The sequence below is a fragment of the Anas platyrhynchos genome, chromosome 5 (assembly GCF_047663525.1).
Source record: "Anas platyrhynchos isolate ZD024472 breed Pekin duck chromosome 5, IASCAAS_PekinDuck_T2T, whole genome shotgun sequence".
NCBI lineage: Eukaryota > Metazoa > Chordata > Aves > Anseriformes > Anatidae > Anas > Anas platyrhynchos.
In genome coordinates this window covers 44,207,589-44,228,167 of record NC_092591.1, presented here as the reverse complement: position 1 = coordinate 44,228,167, position 20,579 = coordinate 44,207,589, and the positions used below count along the sequence as shown (strand labels likewise).

General features: G+C 36.5%; 1 protein-coding gene across 15 annotated transcripts in view; it reads left to right on the top strand.

Annotated features, from left to right (window-relative positions):
- HECTD1 (HECT domain E3 ubiquitin protein ligase 1) overlaps positions 1 to 19,785 on the top strand; it is a 62,323-nt gene extending 42,538 nt beyond the window's left edge. For 12 of the 15 annotated variants that reach the window (XM_038180314.2, XM_027458550.3, XM_072038924.1 and 9 more), the window contains 17 exons: positions 1,421 to 1,642; positions 3,348 to 3,481; positions 5,629 to 5,785; positions 6,627 to 6,849; positions 9,518 to 9,572; positions 9,808 to 9,990; positions 10,384 to 10,594; positions 10,674 to 10,759; positions 12,934 to 13,061; positions 13,964 to 14,165; positions 14,305 to 14,442; positions 14,710 to 15,317; positions 16,393 to 16,471; positions 16,559 to 16,652; positions 16,967 to 17,117; positions 18,336 to 18,480; positions 18,836 to 19,785. In XM_038180314.2, the coding sequence (XP_038036242.2) occupies positions 1,421 to 1,642; positions 3,348 to 3,481; positions 5,629 to 5,785; positions 6,627 to 6,849; positions 9,518 to 9,572; positions 9,808 to 9,990; positions 10,384 to 10,594; positions 10,674 to 10,759; positions 12,934 to 13,061; positions 13,964 to 14,165; positions 14,305 to 14,442; positions 14,710 to 15,317; positions 16,393 to 16,471; positions 16,559 to 16,652; positions 16,967 to 17,117; positions 18,336 to 18,480; positions 18,836 to 18,973 (2,954 nt within the window). In that variant the 3' untranslated portion in view covers positions 18,974 to 19,785. The remainder of the gene's footprint in view (positions 1 to 1,420; positions 1,643 to 3,347; positions 3,482 to 5,628; positions 5,786 to 6,626; positions 6,850 to 9,517; positions 9,573 to 9,807; positions 9,991 to 10,383; positions 10,595 to 10,673; positions 10,760 to 12,933; positions 13,062 to 13,963; positions 14,166 to 14,304; positions 14,443 to 14,709; positions 15,318 to 16,392; positions 16,472 to 16,558; positions 16,653 to 16,966; positions 17,118 to 18,335; positions 18,481 to 18,835) is intronic. The other 3 variants (XM_027458554.3, XM_027458553.3, XM_072038925.1) reach the window with 3 other exon arrangements.
- The last annotated feature ends 794 nt before the right edge of the window (positions 19,786 to 20,579 follow it).

Below are 20,579 nucleotides of genomic sequence, written 5' to 3'. Positions count from 1 at the left end.
AACAAAGAAAGTCCCTTTGGATTGGAAATATTCCACACTTTCTCTTTTATAGAGATGGGCATATGGCATACTAACTAATTAAGTTTCACTCTCTTCTCCCCTGCACAGAAAAAAAAAACAAAAAAAAAAACAAGTATTATACCTGACTAGAACTCCTTCGTGGATTTTAGTCTGCATTTTGGTATTTCTGTTTATATATTTAAGTTCCTGGTGGGGGTGGGGGAAAAATATCAAAATGACAACAACAGTATCTGACACACAAATGCAAAACCAGAACAGTGGCATCTATTTTTCTCAAAAAGTTACCAAATGCACTCAGGGGAACGGTTCTGTTTTGTGCTGTGTCCTCCTGCAAGGGTAGTAATCCTTGCAGACACCAGTAGTATGACATTCAGACTTGTATTTTATTTTTATATTATTTTTTTAAAAAAACAATGCATCAGGTTATATAAGCTGTAATAATGAAAATGTTTACTTTTAAAACTGTAAAACTCTCATTTGATAAATTTTAGAAAAAGTAGATTGAAAAATATAATGATTAAATTTAAGTATAGATGACCCCTCAAATTTTCATATGCAAACATGTGATTAACCGTCTGTGTTTGAAGATAAGTTTGTGACAAAATGTTTGTAACGTTGCGGTGTAAATGTGTAATTAATCGTATATAGGCTTAATTTGTACAGTTTCAGATAGGTACAGGACCTGAAATTCTTTCCATTGAAGGAATTCAGTTTTGTTTCAGTTGTTGACTAGAATGCATTTTCTGTGTTCTATTTGAATGTTCAGTAAGGTAACCTCGCAGTTGTCACTAGCTTATTCTGAAAATTACTTCATATAAGTCATCCAATTTAGGTTATTAAATTTTGTTTTTCACAGTACTGCCAGTACATCACGAATGTGTGCACTACTAGTTATGTGAAAGATAACAAGTAGGAGTTGCTTTAAGAACTTTAAGGAAAATGCAGAAAAGGTTTCAAAATTGTCTTATGTTCTGTTTTTAATTTGTTTATATATGGTTATGTTGTTTTCCTTGTTTAATTTTAATTATATTTATGTTAGAGGTTAAACTAAATTTTAAGCTTAAAGACAGCCACAGTATTGGAGTAACATATCAAAAATACTTTTCAGATGTTGAAATGAAGTAATTTCAAATTTACAGTGGGGGGTTGGGGATTTATTTAATACTTTTGTTTTAAATGTACACAAGGGAATGTGCTCAGGTGTGGGCATCTGCATTGTAGTGTGCAATTTCGCACTGGGAATCCCTTCCCCTTTAGTCTGTAAATCTTTATTGTAAAATAACCCTTCAGATAATTTTTCAACCGGAAATATATTTTTCAACACAGGACTCGTGCATGTAAATTGTGCTCTTCAAGTCATCAAATCATTTATTTTATCTTACCATATCTTTATCTATAGCTTCTCCTCTTATGGGTGCCCAAAGTTTTCCTAATCTGACTACAACTGGTACCACATCAACAGTGACCATGTCTACATCCAGTGTTACTAGCAGCAGCAATGTAGCTACAGCAACTACAGTTTTATCTGTTGGTCAGTCGCTTAGTAATACTCTAACTACTAGCCTAACATCAACATCTAGTGAGAGCGATACAGGTCAGGAGGCAGAATATTCTTTATATGGTAAGTTTCATTTTAAATGAACATAAGCAGACTTCCCGTTAATGATTTTTCATTTTTTCCTTTTTGTTGTTGTTGTTGTTTTTTTTCATGTAGTAGTTCATTTACTGATAAGTATTTGAAAATTAAACTATTTATATGTTCCTAGTTCTGTGAAGTAGCACTCAAGTAAAATAATGTTAACAAAGTAATTTTTCCTTATGTTTTTATGTCCTTGTAGTTCAGCAATTTCTATCCCACATGATGATTATTTATGGCATAGTTTATTTGGGCGCTTGATCTTTTCCTTAATCAAATCATTTTATTTTTAATGTAGTTTACATACGAGCCTCTACTTAAAATTAACGTTTCCTCATTGAGCATACTACATGCTCAGTCTGAGGTACCTTGTAGTACTCCTTGATTGAAAACCACCAACCATTAGATACACTATACACTTAAAATTGTATGTGAGGTTCCAGGTATCTCAAGACCATAGTAGTAGCAACAAGTTGCAAAGAACACAAAGTAAATTGACATAAAGAAGAGAATTTTGGGAACAAAATGCAAAGTTATGTGGGCACTATATGCTAGATACAAACATGGTGGAAGTTATGTTACAAACAAAGATGGAAGTTATTTGGGAGTTATGAATGCTGTGAAAGATTGTAGTTAACTAGGCTGAGTGATAATATCTAGGAATTAAGTTGATGAAATGAAGTCAAGAAAAAACAGGACTAGATATGGGAAAATACTTCCTAATGTGAGGCAAACTGGATTGAGAGGTAGTCTTGAAAGAAGAAATACTTGAATTATTATTTTTTTTTTTTTAATGATTGGATGTGCTATATTTTGTTGTTTATAAAGTCTTTCAAAATTGTTATCTGGGCATTGGAATTGAGCCACTTGTACATATCGTAATCAGCCAACTCCATGTGCCATGTCCATTTATTTTTTTTTAAGTGCCACAATATTTTGATTGGGTGACAAGTCTTAAAATATAAACAACTGAACAAATAGTTTTGTGAGTTACTCTAGAATTTCTACTGGGGTCTTGACAACAATTCAAAGGGTGCTTAAACAGTTTCTGTGTGTATAGAAAAATGTAAAATTTCAAAAATTAATTTCTATCATAGTCCATCTTGGATTAATGTGAACTTCGCTGTGTTTTTTTTGTTGTTGTTTTGTTTTTTGGGGGGTGAGGGGTGGGGATTAAGTCTTAGTACTACGTGGGTGAAATTGAACTTCATAACTGGCTTCACCTTTTTGTTACAGAAATTCATTTGCAACTAAATCTTTAAAGATGTTGCTCTTACATACATATTTTAAACGTCCCTTACGTTGCAATTTGAAGTCTAAGCTGCATACTTGTAGCAAAAATTTGATCACTAACCTTCTTTTAAAACAGTTAAATATAGAATCAGACGATATTAATTTGTGTACCAGTTTTTGCGTTCTTTCAAAACTTAACATAAATGTAATCATAACATGTTTGACAAATGAAGAACTGATCACTTGCTGGTCAATCTTAATTACGCAATATTATGTGCTGTTTTTATTAGATATACTATATCAGTACTATTTTTAGTTCTCTTTCTTGTTTGTGAGAGTTTTTTTCACTATTCTCAATGCTTCTGTTTTTTAATTTTGAAAAATTGGCTTTAAAAGAGATCCATGTCTTTTTTTTCTTATGTAAATATATAAATGTGTGTGTATATATGTATTATAGATTTTCTTGATAGCTGCCGAGCTAGTACTCTGTTGGCAGAGTTGGATGATGATGAGGATCTACCTGAACCAGATGAAGAAGACGATGAAAATGAAGATGATAACCAAGAAGATCAAGAATATGAGGAAGTTATGGTACAGTATAGCTATTTAACTTAATTGTCTATGCTAACAGATGTGTTAAAATTCACTTTTTTTTTTTTGGCACTATGGATTCTTAACTAGATGACCTTTAAGGTCCCTTCCAACCCAGACCATTTTATGATTCTAATTAAAACAGAAATGCATTTTAGATTTAGGACTACTGGTTTGGAGAAGTGCTTCAGGAAGCACTTATTTACTGTAGAGGTGACGGATCACTGGAATAGGTTGTGCAGAGAGGTAGTGAAGTCTCCCTCCTTCGAGTTTTTCAAAAGCGTGTAGATGAACATGGACCTGGGAAACTTGCTTTAGGTGTCCCTGCTTGAGCAGGAGGTAGGACCCCATGACCTCTAGAGGTGTCTTCCAGTCTTAGCCAATCTGTGACTGTAATTCCGAATATCTGTCAATTAAGACTTCAAACGATATGCCAAAGTTAAAATCCTGTTACACTTCTCTGGAACTGCAAGAAGAACACATATTTTAGAAGATTATCATTCATTGTGTCTTTTCCCCATTCTAACATATATTTTGAGTATTAACAAATCTATTTTCTGATCTGTTCAAATTGGTGCTATAAAATTGCAAGGTCTCACCAGATAAGGCACTGCCCAGTTAGCTCTCCTTTCTTGTCCAAGTTTGACTAATTGTGCCACCTTCAACATTTCTACCAGAGAAAAAGGTTTTTAAACATCAGCGTGCCCTGAGACTTTATGGGCCAGAACTGACATCTTAAAAGCAACCTGGAAAAAACTTGACAGACAAAAATGATGGCTCCCCCTGTCACCAGCTGATGAATTGGTGTAACTTTGTGGGCAGGCTGCTAAATTTTTTAGTCATGCAGTGCTGGGATGTGTTTAACTGTAGGCCGGTAATAAGTTATGTATGGCAGTGGAATATCTGGAAGGGAAAGACAGAGAAAAATACCAAGTTAGTCCCATGGGTCTTACCTATGCTATCGTGAATCCTGGCTCTTCACTTGGTTCTTCTGTGGTACGATGAATACGTGCCATAATGAACAGTTGGACTTCTACCACCACTGAAGTGATCCAAATGTATGTTGCAAGGCCTAAGAGGAAAAACAGAAGACTTCACAAATGTCAGTTTAATATTTATTACATAAGTGTAAACATTAATTTATGGAATTGTAGAGACTATCTCTTGTTGTTATATGCTCAAATTTTAGGCATGTTAACCAAAACATTAAATATTTGAACCTACTGTGAATATGCTTTCAATAGAAACTCAAGTGCACCACTAAGTATTTCACTTGCTGCACAAAGATACAAAGTTAGAAATAGACAGAATTATTTATTTATACTATTTTGCTGCAATGCAATTAATAACCACAGTTTGCAGGTTGCTGGTCACTTTTCAGAAATGGTTAAATGAACCTCCTGTTGTTTTTCATGGGAAGAAGTAGATTATACAACAAGAATCAGATCTGCAAAAGAACATTCTCCTTTCTTGGGTTGCAGTACTGTTCCCTCTTTTACACTATGCAATTCTTCCTCAGTAAGGAGCTGAACAGATTCAAGGCCTGTTTTGGGAAAATCATAAGCAATTAATACTTGCAAAGGCTTGTTAATTACTTCCCAAAATAATAATTCCAATACTTTGGTATTTAATTTCATCTCTGGATTAAAAAAATTTATGTACGTTATATATCAATATAGGTATATACTTTTTTAAAAAAGTTAATTGGTTTCAGAAACATTACTGCATTTATTTTAACTCCACTGATTTGTTTGAATCTTTGATATTCCAAATTTTGTAGAATGCACCAAGTATCTACACCAAGTCTGCTCGTCTGTACTACTGTGCATTTCCCTATGCCGTTTTGGTGCTTCAAGGAAATTTTCCTTCTTTCCAGAAGTTGTAAAGATGCCTGTTCTAATTTTAGCCCGATAATGCTGATTTCTCTTCATTGGCAGTTTTGCTTAATTCTTTTGATTCCTGCTTGACCAACTAAATGGAACTAACACTTGTTAAGTACCAGCTTTGATATCTTTTGTGTCAGCTTTTGTTTGTTACTGCTGTATCTGCTGTATTCCACAGTGAACATGTAAATTTTGGATGAAACGATTCTTTGTTAAAGAACCTAAAATAAAAATACATCCCTCCCCCCCGCTTTTTTTATTAAGGAAGAAGAGGAGTATGAAACCAAAGGAGGACGTAGAAGAACATGGGATGATGATTATGTATTGAAACGACAGTTTTCTGCTTTGGTTCCTGCTTTTGACCCAAGACCTGGTCGTACTAATGTTCAACAAACAACTGATCTAGAAATCCCTCCACCAGGTATGCTGCTAAGACATATTTGTGACATCTGATCCGGAGACTTACTGTTAAGGTCCTGTTAGGCTTCAGGGATCCTATCACTGTTAACCAATACAACATGCTTTTGTGTCTGTGTGGCTTTTCTTTGCTTCAATGAGAGTTTCATTTGCCTTTGCATGTCCAAGCACTATTGAGGGAGAAGTAAACTAAGTGCTGTATAAAACATCCGTACTCATGAATTAAACTCAGATTGGCGATAGATCTCTTGCTATGTCTGGTTCTACCTACAGGGAATAATTTGTGCATTGAGCTGCCCAGAATAGCTTTGATCAGAAAGGATTTGTTGAAGCAATCCAAAACCATGGTGAGGGAAAAACTAATAGAGTAACTGAGCAGTCTGTATGACCAGCAGCATAGCACATGATCTTGTTGCTTAGCTGATTCTTGTTCAACTCTGTAGGTGCAATCAGTATTCACAAAGAAAGTAATACATAGTTTAGGTTTATGTGGAAATGAACCATTGTTGATTTTGGTGACCAGAAAGGTGTAAATGTAATAGGAAGCACATGGATTTGCTTTGCGTAAGTAAAGAAGAATCCATGTGCTGTGATAATATTAAAGAGGATGTAACCAAGACGTAAGGATCAACATGGATTTCAAAAACTGCTCTTAGCTTTTCTCACGTAGAGAAGTGTTATAATTATAGTACTTAGTTATACCTTATAGTTTTAACTCAGCATAGTCTCACTGGTAGGTGTGCAGGAAATCTCTACACTTTCTTATTGAACCACTTCATTAAAGTTTAAGCCAACTTGCCATGCTTTATGTGTTTTGTATTAACATCTCAATTTTTCCTGCGCAGGTACACCTCATTCAGAACTGTTGGAAGAGGTTGAGTGCATGCCTTCACCACGTTTAGCACTTACGTTGAAAGTTTCAGGTCTTGGAACAACTCGAGAAGTAGAACTGCCCCTAACAAACTTTCGATCTACCATCTTTTACTATGTACAGAAATTGTTACAGCTTTCCTGTAATGGCAATGTGAAATCTGACAAACTTAGACGTATTTGGGAGCCAACATACACGTAAGCTCACAAGTTTGTTATTCTTTAAAGAGAACACTGTGTAACTGGTTAGGAAACAGGTATAAAACCATTTTAACCTGTTTTCCTCCTTTGCGGAAAATAATGCTAGAATTATTTTTTCTTGTATTTTTTGTTAGAATGTTTGTATTGGTTTTAAAGCTAGTGCTTTGACTACTTCAAAACATAAAAAGTCATAACCTCTAAAGTTCAACTGTGATTTGTTCATAATATTTAAAAAGTCAAGCAGTTGACCAAGACAGCAGAATATAGCCTGTTCAGGGATCTTGCTTGGAAGAATCCCATGGGCATACGGTCCTAGAGAGAAAAGAAGGGTCCCAGGAGAACTGGCTGATTTCTTCTGTACTCAAGACTAGTCTGTCCCAGTGTGTGGCAGTTCAAGCAGAGGCAGTAAGAGATGGATGAAGGAACTCCCAACAGAATTCACAACATAAAAAGGAAGCATTCAAATGATGCTAGAAGGGTCAAGTGACTCAGGAGAAATATAGAGACATAGAGCATGTTTGTATGGGGTAAGGAAAGCCAAAGTTGATCTGAAGTTGAATCTGGCGAGGGGCATAAAAGGCAACAGGTTAGGAAGTATTTAAAGAAGCAGGGCATACAAGTCCACGTGAACTGATGGGCATTCACCCACAAGTGCTGAAGGAGCAGGCTGCTTTTGAAAGGTCCTTGATAGTATATTTGAAAAACTGTGAGAGATTTCTTAGGGCCAGAAGAAAGCAAATGTCACAACTATTCCTTGGACAGGCAAGGATCTGAGGAACTACAGACTGGTCACCCTCTCCTTCATCTCTGGGAAGGTGATGGAGCAAACAGTGCTGGAAACCATTTTCAAAGAATGAAGGACAAAAAGGTTTTAAGGCTTTATGAAATGAAAATCATGCTTAACCAACCTGATAGCTTTCTACAATGAGATGACTAGCTCAGTGTATGAGGGGAGGGCAGGGAATGTCATTTTCTTTGGCTTTAGTAAGGTTTTTTGACAGTTTCTCCCATAACATCCTCATGAACAAATTGATTGGACTAGACAGTGAGGTGGTCAGAGAACTGCCTGAACTGCCAGGGTTGTGATCATCAGCATGAAGTCCAGCTAGAGATGGGTCATTAATGGTGTACCCCAGAGGTCACTACTCGGTTCAGTTCATTAATGAACTGTATGATGGGACAGAGCAAACCCTCAGCCAGCTCCTAGGTGACAAACTGGTGATACACCTGACAGTTGTGCTGCAACTCTAATGGACCTCTGGGGAGACAGGAACCTCAGGAAGTTCCACAGAGGGAAAAGTCCAGCAGCTGGGGAAGAATAACTGCATGCATTGGTACAGGCTGGAAGGCAGCTTGACAGAGAAGGCCCTGAGGGTCTTGGTAGACATCAAATGGAACGTGAGCTAACTATGCACTGTTGCAGCAAAGAAGGTCAGCAGCATCCTAGGCTTCATTAGGAAGAGCACTGCCAACAGTTTGAAGGAAATGATCTTTCCCTTCTACTCAGCACGGGTGAGAGGCATTTGAAATGCTGTGGCCAGTACTGGATGCCCTAGTACAAGAGACTTGGGACCAGGAGTAAGTCTAGCAAAGAGCAGGTAGGAAGGATGATTTAAGGGCCTGTAGCATTTGTCATGGGAAGATTCTGAGAGATCTTGGACTGCCTGGGGGAAGAAAGGCTTGTGGGATCTTGTCAGTATGTGTGGATACCTGATGAGAGGAACTGAGAAAGATTTAGCAAGAGTTCTCTTCATTGTGACAAGTGAAAGGAGAAGACGACATCGGCACAAATTGAAGTACAGAAAATTCCACATAATCAGAGAAGTAATTCAAATTGCAAGGGAGATTGAACACTGAAACAAATTGTCCAGAGAGGTTGTAGAGTCGTGCTCCCTGGAGATACTCAACACCAACCTAAGCAAGCTGCTCCAGGTGATGTTGCTTTGAGCAGGGGTATTGGACTAGGTCTCTGTAAGTCCTTTCTAGCTTCAACTGCTCTCTCTACCCTCACTTGGCCTTACTTGCTTTACAGTAATAGACAGAAATTACAAGGTGATATCATTGTGTGTGTGGAATCCATTTACTATACCAACATAATTTCTGTCATATCAGAAAATGAACATATACAAAACCAAGAACTTCAATATGGTAGTTGCAGTTTTTTAACTTCGTACTTCAGATTTTTTCAGTGCTTGTGTGTTACAGCTAGCTAGTTGCCTTGTGTCCCAAAGTGTTCTGTAACTAAACTATCTTTTAGTCAAAAAGCACTAGAAATAGTTGTAAATGTGTGTATCTTCCAAGTTCATAAACAGCAAACAACTGTAGAAATGGAAACTTTCAAAGAGTTGGTGCATGTGTAATACAGATTCTAAAGCTGGGTTGGGAAATTTGCACAATAAAGACAGTTTGATTACTCAAACCTCACTTAAAGAAACAGTTATCATGAAAATCATTTAATTTATACAGAGCATGAAAATTATATACATGTTTAAGAGCTTTGCTGGATCAGGGTATACCAGATGTTCTGTAAAGTGAAGATCAGCTGTTACTGCTTTTTTGCACTGTTACCTCAATGTCATTGATGTCTAACATCTCAATGTGTCACTTCAGAATTTAGAGAACATGCTGTGAGTATGAAATATTAACTCCTTGCTTTAATATCTAGGATCATGTACAGAGAAATGAAGGATTCTGATAAAGAGAAAGAAAATGGAAAAATGGTAAGACTTGCTTTTATGCCTTTGTGTATGTTGTTATGGCTGTTTAAACAAAAGCAAAATGAGAATTATCGCAGTTTTTGAAAAGCTACATTAAAAAAACTAACAGTTTTCAATTAGCTAAAGGATATGAGTGAGTGTATTTGTTAATGCATGTTTCCTTACAGTATGTAATGCATGTGTAATCTTTAAGACTTTACAATCAGGAAAAACCAACATTTGTTGGTTCCTGTTGTAGGGTTGCTGGTCAGTAGAGCATGTGGAGCAGTACCTTGGCACTGATGAATTACCAAAGAATGACTTGATAACCTACCTGCAGAAGAATGCAGACTCAGCTTTCCTGCGCCACTGGAAATTAACCGGCACTAATAAAAGTATTAGGAAAAACAGAAATTGTTCCCAGCTCATAGCTGCATACAAGGTATATGTCTGCATCCAAGTGTTTTTTTTTGTTTTGTTTTGTTTTGTTTTTTTATTATATTTGGCTGTATGCTTTTATTTTTGCAGCTTTAAAGATGCTTGTAAAGGGGCGGGGGGGGAGAGGGTATAATGGTAGATAGGAAACGTGAAAGTTCACAATATCAAGTTTAGTTTTTACTGTTTTTTTTTTTTGTTTTTTTTTGTCTTTTTTTTTAATGTTAAATATAGTTGTGTTAGTGCATTTGAATCATGATTTGAGCTATCTACAACTGAACTAAGTGTTCAGGTTAAACACAGCAACCATTCTGATTTTTTTAAATCATTGACTTGGAGCACATAGTCGTAATAACTGTAACATGCAGTTTTCATTTATAACATTTTTTTTTCCCCACAGGATTTTTGTGAACATGGATCAAAATCTGGATTAAGCCAGGGGGCCATTTCTACTCTACAAAATTCTGATATCCTTAGTTTGGCAAAGGAGCAACCTCAGGCAAAAGCTGGCAGTGGGCAGAACTCCTGTGGAGTAGAAGATGTTCTGCAGTTACTTCGCATTTTGTATATAGTTGCCAGTGACCCTTACACAGCACGAACTGCTCAAGAAGGTATGTGCATTATATAGCAGGGTTTCTGAAACGTTCTAATGAACACAAAGTAAGGGAAAACTTTTTCTTTGCATTTCAGAAGGAGATGAGCATCCTCAGTTTAACTTTCCACCAGATGAATTCACAAGCAAAAAAATTACTACAAAGATTCTGCAGCAGATTGAGGTATCGTATTATGCATAGTCTGTATACATAATATTGTTTTTAAGACTCTTCCTTACTTTGACTGTTTGGAAGTATTAGCTTTTTTGCCATTTTGACTTTTGAATTGTTTCGTACAGTATATATTTCCTTATATTTTGAATGAGTAAATGCTCTAAGAATGGACTAGTCTGAATAAAGACATACTGAGGAATGGTATAGTTATGGAGAATAATTTTTTTTATCTTAATTGAGACAGTTGTTTTTAAGTGACAGCAGTTATGTTGCCCAACATAGGCCTTGATATATGTAAAGTTTGTATGATTTAGTTTGTCTAACTAACTGTAAAATGCTCTGTAGGTTAAGGAAAGTGCTCACCAGTTTACTGTAAACATTTTTATTTGCATTAGGCACTACCTAGACTGTCTTGGTTGACATGTAGTCAACTTAATCTGACTCAAACTTCAATATTCATTCTAATGAGCTGGTGGATACAGAATAATGAGGGGACTTAATGAGACACTTCCAAATATTTGCTTTGGTCTATATGACATGCATATAGAATGGACACCATAGGTGTCAAACTTCCTGAAACTCACCATCACAATTGCAAATTTTCCTGGTTTAATTAACAGCAGCTCTTTGTCCACTAGCAAAAACCTGAAGTTTTTAAATTGAAAATCCCAAATGGAACAGGAGTATTATTATGATATGCGATAACTGAGTAAATGTCATCATGAAGTTATTGCTACAATCCTGTAACCTCCAGTCCCTGAATGGAGGGTGGGGGGACGATTCCAAGGGAGTTGTTCGGTGTCATGTCTTCCATGCACATGCACCCTCGGGTAAGGTTTGGGGATATGGAGTTAAGCAAATGAAATTTACTGAAAACAGTGGCAGTTACTGTTTTGTTTGTTTTTCCCATTTTGTTCTAAGCTATAAATGCATTTTTCTGTGTGCTTTACAAAATTTACCTCTATACTGTTAAATTTACCCTCTATACTGTTAAAATGTTCTTGTATTGCAATAAAATAGAACAGATTTGGGACTTATTTAAAAGATGAGGTTTACCACAAAACAGGTTTGACTTCGGAATTTAACTACAAAATATTGCATAGTTTAGCTTCTTGCTGTTAGATACTCTTTAAATGCTATTCTTTTTCAAATGACGGATTTAAGATGCCAGCCCTTTAAGTAAACTAGTCTGCTTCATTTATGTAGTCTGAAACTTGTCAAGAAACCAGAATAGTTTGTTACTACTTATTACACTTGTTGGGAATGAGCAGATTTCTTTGGAACTGTGGTTAGATAGGCTCCACTTACAGAACCATATTTTTCCTTTTACTTCGGCACCAAACATTGATATATGTAGTGTATTTATGTGTCTGCTTGCTGATGTGACAAATGCAACTAACTGTATCAGAGATCACAAGGATTCCAATGTGTACAGATTCAGAGCTTTAAAAAAGACATTCAGAAAACTTGGTATCAGTCAGATACACTAAAAAAAAGATTAAAGAGGTAGTTCTTCAGTAGGTAGGGTTTTTCATCAGGTAGTAGTTTTTTTAATAGGTTTTCTTTAATAAAGATTTAAAGATAAAGATCATCAACTTGCTCAGTTCTTCTTTGTGTGCTTTTTGAGGTTCTTTTGTTACAGTTAAATTCCCCTAATTGTTCATTTAAAAAAAAAATGTTCAGTTTTTCATGTTCTTTTGAAGACTGTTTAGACATACAAATATCATTGTAGTAGTAATTTCTGCAGTATTTTTTGTTACACTTGTATTTTAGAAAGGACTATGGTAGTATTTCCCTATAGACTATCTTTATTACCACAGAATTTCTTTTGGTGTTTTCCAGAGGTATTTAATCACTTTGGGGCAAAATTCAGAAGTAGTTCTCTCCAGATAATGGTAGACCCATAGTGTTAGTATGTATCCTAGGGATTTAGTACAGTTCTTAATGTATGTGCCAAAGCATACTGTGTTTACTCAAGTACTAGAAACTTCTTGTTCAGAGTGTTTGAAAGGAAAAAAAAAAAGTGATGATTGCTGAGAAGGAAGAAACTTGCTCAAATACAGGTGGAAACCTGGCATGGGCATATTGGGTGTCTATTTACTTAGTTACAAACTTGTTAGGACAATCTGAGTGTAATATTAGAAACAATTTTTATTTTTTTTCTTTCTTCTTTTAAAATACAGGAACCCTTGGCACTAGCAAGTGGAGCTTTGCCAGACTGGTGCGAGCAGCTAACAAGCAAGTGTCCTTTCTTAATTCCATTTGAAACCAGACAGTTGTACTTCACATGCACAGCATTTGGAGCATCAAGGTAAACAAACAAAAACAGGAAAAAACACCTGTCAGATTGCTTTTTTTTAAATACCTTTTTGAATTAGTAATTCACAGGAGGATGTTACTGGAACAAGATTCCAAATATGAAGCATTGTAGGTAGGTAGGCAGGAAAAAAGGGAAGATGCTGGGAAACTTCAGAACTTTCAGGCGCTTGAAACATTTCTTGTTCATTGTGTTAGAAGGTTGTGATGAGTAGCAGCCTGTCTTCTGTTTGATATTCTCCAGGCCTTTTCCTTTGAAAAAGTTTGATTTTTTTTTTTTTTTTCAGCTTCTTAACTGAGGACTTGATTGTGTGCCTCTAGCTAGGTGGCTGTATCGGGCAATAGATAATTCAACTGGGTTGCAGTCTACTACATAACGTACTAAGAAACAAAAATAAAAGTTTTCCTAATAGCTGTGAATTGTTTTCTGAAAACATACACCAAAGCACTTATCTTTTATTTTTTTTATTTAGTACAGTGGTTTGATGATTATTCGTTCATTTATTTTTACTTAGCTTAGTCAGACAAAACAGCCAACAGATGGTAGATTATTGCTGCATAGATGAGAATACGTATGAGAATTTTGAACTTTGATTTCATGTAAGTACTGTTACTAGAGGCAGCTGTTCTTGCTTGATTGATGCGGGTCTTTTGGAGGGGGACAAAGCACCCCCATAATCCCTATAACAGTAGTAACGTGGTGGATTTTTTTAAGTTGACTTTTTTTATACTTTTTTATACCGTTACCAATTTTTAGAACTTAGTCGTTCACGTATAAAACAACACTATACTTCACCTTTGGTTCTATGTTTCTTTAAGTATGCAAGTAAATTTTGCTGTAACATTGGCAGACATCCAAGTTTTAAACATCTGTTTTGTGTTGTTTTATTTTTCTAGAGCGATTGTCTGGCTACAGAACAGACGTGAAGCCACCGTTGAAAGGACAAGGACCACAAGCACAGTGCGACGTGATGATCCAGGAGAATTCAGAGTTGGACGCCTCAAGCATGAAAGAGTGAAAGTTCCGCGAGGTGATTCCCTGATGGAATGGGCAGAAAATGTCATGCAGATTCATGCAGACAGAAAATCTGTTCTAGAGGTAAAGCATATCTGCCTAGCAGAGTGAGGTTAGGTAGCTATTTCGAATTCCAGTATACAGAATATCCTGTTGCATAACCAACACTGATCTTTTCATTAGAATTTACTTTTACTATTAACGTTCCTTATGTTTTTAATAGGTTGAATTTTTGGGTGAGGAAGGAACAGGCCTGGGTCCTACCTTGGAATTTTATGCATTGGTAGCAGCAGAATTTCAGCGGACAGATTTGGGAGCTTGGCTTTGTGACGATGATTTTCCAGATGATGAGTCTCGGCAGGTATATATATGTTTGCATTTTTAGCTGTTAGTGTACAAAACTTCTGTAAAAGAAAAATGAGCTAGATGGGCAGGAAGGGAGGAACACATGGTCAGTGAGCAGCTGCTCTCCATGGTCAGGAATGGCCACAATGTTCCACAGCTGTCTTTCTCACGTGTTTTCTTTTTAATATAGAAGTACAGTATAATAAATTAAACAGCACAGTTGTAAAATTAAATTCACCCTTAACAATGTTATCTTTTTTTTTTCTCCTGTCTCTTAAATCAGGTTGATATTGGTGGTGGATTAAAACCCCCTGGCTACTATGTACAGCGATCGTGTGGACTCTTCACAGCACCATTCCCACAAGACAGTGATGAACTTGAAAGAATAACAAAACTCTTTCATTTCCTTGGAATTTTCTTGGCTAAATGCATTCAGGACAACAGACTTGTGGATTTACCCATTTCTAAGCCTTTTTTTAAACTCATGTGTATGGGAGACATTAAAAGTAACATGAGTAAGTTGATATATGAATCACGGGGTGACAGAGACTTGCACTGTACTGAAAGTCAGTCAGAGGCTTCCACGGAAGAAGGGCATGATTCCTTGTCAGTGGGCAGTCTGGAAGAAGACTCCAAATCGGAATTTATTCTTGATCCACCAAAACCTAAACCTCCTGCATGGTTTAATGGAATTTTAACATGGGAAGACTTTGAATTAATAAATCCACATAGAGCTAGGTTTCTAAAAGAAATTAAGGACCTTGCAATTAAAAGGCGTCAAATTTTAAGCAACAAAAGTCTGTCAGAAGATGAAAAAAATACAAAACTACAGGAATTAATGCTGAAGAACCCATCAGGTTCTGGACCCCCACTTAGCATAGAGGATTTAGGGTAAGAATTCTCATATTTATAAATATGCAAACAGTGTTGTATTACATGCAAATGTTACCAACGTTACTTGTTTTAAATAATATTGTTGGGGGAAAGGTGCAATCATTAGAGGTGCAGCAAAATCCAGCTTGCTCTCAGTAGGTATATTCTTATTCCGTACTTTGAGGGTTTTTCCTTCTCATTCATTGTTCTTTTTTATTATTTCAACTTAAATGTGGCTGCACTGTGATGTCATTATGACTGTAGAAACACCCAAATATCTGTGAAGATATTTACAAATATGTGAATCAGTAGGTTTGTTATTGCAACTGTTGACATTTATTAAGTCTTTTGAGGAGTTTTAAGGAGGACAGATTGAGAAATTTGGGCAATTCTTCTGAAATTTGGGATTGTGTTAATAGACACATGGTGCAGTGTTTGGAGACTATGTTAAGCAGAAGATTTGATGAAGGTCAGTAAGTGTTAAAGAAACAAAAAAATACCGGTGTGAACGTGGATAGGGATGATATCTTTTGTAGTTCTGAATTATTTCTTTTGAAACGCTGGTTCTTCTACCATTAATATGTTACTCATTAAAATCATCTTGTGCCACAGGGATTGCGTAGTTAAGGTTCAGTAATTGCTTATGGCCTTGCTGACTTATGGGTGACACAAGAGAGAGAATGCAAGTAGCACTGTTGAAGGGCTCAAATGTCTAATATGTTAAGTGGCTCTGTAACTGTTACTGTCAGGAATTCATATAAAGAGTTCTTTGAGACTACTTGAGCAGTTTGAGTTCACAGTTTTGAAGCTGATTAACAGTGCCAAACTGTAAGATGTTTTTGGTAGTATTCAAAACCAAATAAGCAGTGGGTGAATACACACATGCATAGCATAGACATGAACCACTGTTTGCATAGTGCATTACTGACTGTAGTTTGCTACCATGGTGTGACTATTCAGATATGTACTAAATGATCCACAAACAGTGTTTTGAAGTAGAGGGGGAGGGAAGGTTGCAGTTCATAAATCTGGTGTACTTGTAAAAGCAGTAGCAAACTTACTTCCAGTTAGTAACTGCCTTTCTGTTTTGAAGTTTAAATTTTCAGTTCTGCCCTTCGTCCAAAGTATATGGGTTTACAGCTGTGGATCTGAAACCAGGTGGTGAAGATGAGGTAAGGAAAGAACCTACCTTCAGAAATCTCAGCAGTAATTCTAATGCAGAACGAAGTCTTAACGGTATTTGTGTGTTGTTTTTGCAGACTGTCACAATGGATAATGCAGAGGAGTACGTAGATCTCATGTTTGACTTCTGCATGCATACTGGTATACAGAAACAGATGGAGGCATTCCGAGGTAATTTTCGTTATGGCAGAATATATGTGTGTATTTAGATGGAATCAGCGGTGTTCTGGGTATCCTGGTTTAAAGTAGTAGCTTAGAATCGCTTTCAAACACAAACTTTTAAATTAAGGATGTAGCAGGTAAGAGATGCATTTCATAGCATTTCATTACTTATGCCATTGTTAACCTTGAAGAGATTCTTTGTTCATTGATTAAGAAATTGTTGGTTGATTCTGATTTGATTGAAGTACAATTGAAATGCTTATGTTATTTTTATAAACATTCTTTGGACTTGCACGTGTAACTGTGTCTTGTATAAATTAAAGATGGCTTCAATAGAGTCTTCCCAATGGAGAAGCTGAGTTCCTTCAGCCACGAAGAAGTTCAGATGATTCTTTGTGGAAATCAGTCGCCTTCTTGGGCAGCAGAGGATATCATCAATTATACAGAACCTAAGCTGGGATATACACGAGACAGGTAATTGTCGTCTAAGTGATTTAAAAATAGTAGCTAAAAGATGCATGATGTGTGAAAATGTCCGGAATATTTCTTAGGTGGAAAAAGCCAAATTGCTCTTCAGCCAGTATTAACCCCAACTAATTGCCATACCTATATGAAATAGTTATATACGTTGCATCAGACAGAAGGTACTTAGGGTCTTTGTGATGAGAGGATTTAAAAAAAAAAAAAAAAAAAAGGAAGTATTAAAATGTCAAAACCTAGTCAAAGTAGAAGGGCAGCTAACTCATACAAGCTACTAAGAAGTAGCGCTTCAGGGTTTTGACTTCTGTTTGTGGTGGTGGTTACAACTTCAATTGGGTATTCTTGGTATTTGTCCTTTTTTTTTTTATTTTACTCTTCAAGTGTAGTTAAAACAAAAAATGTACTGTGGGCAAAAAATATACTTGGGATTGCCTATTGGGAAGTGGTCTTGGTAGTTTGGTAGTTTATAAACGTTTTTATTTTTATTTTTTTATTTTTCTCCTGCTGCTTGTCATGTTTGGTAGCTAGCTGTGAAGTACAAATTACTTTTGGAACTGTGTTAGTGTAAGTACGATGTGAAGGATTCTAGTCAGTCCAAGATGCTCTGCAGAGGGATTCTTCTACTGACCCTGCCCTGCATACAAAGATGCAGCTGAGATGTGGTTTCTGATACCTGAGGGCATGTTGTGGCAAGCAGTGCTTTTTTCATACATACCCCGTCCTCCTGCTTGTTCCTTGGGCTGGTATAGATGAAAGCAGTGGTATCTGGACAGCCCGAGATTCTGTGAAGTTCTGTTCCAGTCTGTTATATTTTTTGTATTTTTCTGCATGATGGTCTTCAGCAGGATAGAAATGAAATTATACATAAATGGAAGTGGTGCATGAAAGGTCTTAAGATTAGTCAGAGTCTTCTTAGGGTAGGTCTGAGTTCTGTCTACTTCTCTAACGCTTCTTAGAGAAAATACCCAAATAACGCTTCAGGATAAGTATGAAGAAAATTTACCTACCTGCATTTTTCTGTGTAATGTTCAGCAAGGAGATTAAAGAAGTATTAAAGAACCCACTTTGTGGTGGTTCTGTTCTTATCTTACTACTACTGAACAGGCATTGGAGGCTTACAGTGACTACTTAGATTTTACTAAAGGTGCTTTATAAAAAAAGAAACTTATCATGGAATTGCCATCTTAACTGATTTTTTTAATTTATTTTAAGCCCCGGATTTCTTCGGTTTGTGAGAGTTCTGTGTGGTATGTCTTCAGATGAAAGAAAGGCTTTCCTCCAGTTCACCACTGGCTGCTCAACACTCCCGCCAGGAGGACTGGCAAACCTACATCCCCGGCTCACCGTTGTACGCAAGGTATGGGTTCTGCAGGTTACCTCTCAAACCAACCATTCTGGCTTTTGAATGTAGTCCTCGCTACATTAAGAAAAAATATTATTTTTCTTTCCTTTTCTAATTCGTACCACTATGCTAAGTTTTCAGTACTAGCTTCTGTTTCAGTTCTGTTTTTTGACATCATAGTTGATTACAAAGTTTTTCATATACATAAAAAAGATAAATTTGGTCTGTAGATTTCCTGTTGCCACTGTTTTGTGGCTTGTCGGTGTTACATACGTGGTAGATGTCATAAATTTAAAGGACCTTAAGCTTTTAACTTCTAAAGGAAGTATTGTGAAGAAGTGCAGTATCAATTGTTGTTCCTTTGTCTCAGGTTGATGCTACAGATGCAAGTTATCCATCTGTGAATACGTGTGTCCATTACCTGAAGTTGCCTGAGTATTCTTCTGAGGAGATCATGAGGGAGCGTCTGCTGGCTGCTACCATGGAGAAAGGCTTCCATCTCAACTGAGTTGCTGACTGCAATACGGGACACGAGGAAGTGTTTTTTGATACTAGCGAAGCCTCTTGTGTTTGTGTGCAAAAAATATGATCTCCACGCTGTGCTCTGACGAGACTTGCCTTTTTTCACCTGTGAGGCTTTAGGAACATGTGGAATAAGTTTGTTAGCTGCTAATGACAAAACAAATCCTTGTAACTACACAGCCAGCAAGAAATTGGCACAGAACACTGTGTGATGCTTCAAGGGCTTGCACAACTGGAAATTAAGGTGGTTCTGTTTGACTGTTCCAAAGAACAGATCATCAGATTTTCAGTGTTCACTGATACAAATTTCTAACAGTGTATTTGTGTAAAGTTTGTCATTTAATACCTTGTACACTACAGTTGCCGTCACTGATCCCTGTTTTGCTGGCTTTAAGCTAACTGGTCAGAAACTTGCTTCCTTAAAACTTAGAGTTAATGGGCATCTCCAGCTTTTTCTTTTTTAATGGTGCCTGCACTATTGGAGTATTTTAGTGGGTTTTTGCATATAATCATGCACAACCTTTTTTTTCTTTCAAGTGGGAATATATTTTGATTTCTCAAATGCCCTGCTATAAAGATCAAATCCTTAAGTGTGTTTGTGCAGCTCAACAATAAAGCTATTACAAAAAACACTGGTTCCTAGTGCAAGGCACACTTAAAGCAAGTTTTACTTTTGGTTGTATTTTCTTTGTATATTATAAACATTTATTTAACTTGTTGCAGTTTGAAGTTTAAAAACAACAAAACACCCCATGTGTAAGCTCAACAGTAATCATTAAAATGTTTGCAACATATAAAGTTGTCTCCTCTGAATAATTCATTAATATTTCTTATGTTATTAAGACTATGTATGTTTTCTGAACAGTCTCTCTCACTTTTCTCAAGATTTAAAAGAATTACATGGCAATAATTGCTCTCTCTAACTTGCCTCTGTACTCAACTCCTTCAAAATTACTTAGAGCAACTTCTTAAGAAGTAGTTTGGCAGTGATAACTTTGCATGTGGCAGATTTTGGTGCTTGTGCTTTTCAGAGGGTCCACGTGGCCTGAGGTTTTAATTCTTTATTGCATTGGAGTGAAAACTGGGTCACACATTGCAGCTGATTCAGCCTTACTTGAGATGCATTGCCTGTCTTGGGCTTGTCATGTGGTGGGATATTTATTGGTGGAAAATGGCTCATGGTAAGACAAAGCAAGTAAGATTTTGATGTATATGTGTCTTTAAAGATATTTAAGTAGTTGTTTTCCAAAAAAAAAAAAAAAGTATTTTAGTTGAATCTGTGTGGCAAGCTTTGTTCTGTGCCAGTTCTCTTTGGTAATAGCTTTTGCTTGGACCACGGCTGGGGAGAGCCTTGCCAAAAGAGTCTGCCTCAAATACAAATCGGGCAGATGCCAGATTTCTTTTCATAGCCTGGTATTTATAGGACTTTACAGGCATCTTCGTTGAAATTTCCACAATGCATAATTGAAGGGGAGTCTCCATTCCCTGCACTCCTGTGACTGTTGTGCTTCAGCCCAATGGTTGCATAAATGTAGTGCCTGCTCCAGATCTGGCGTGAACTTGTGCTTCGTGTGGCATTATTTAAAGCTACC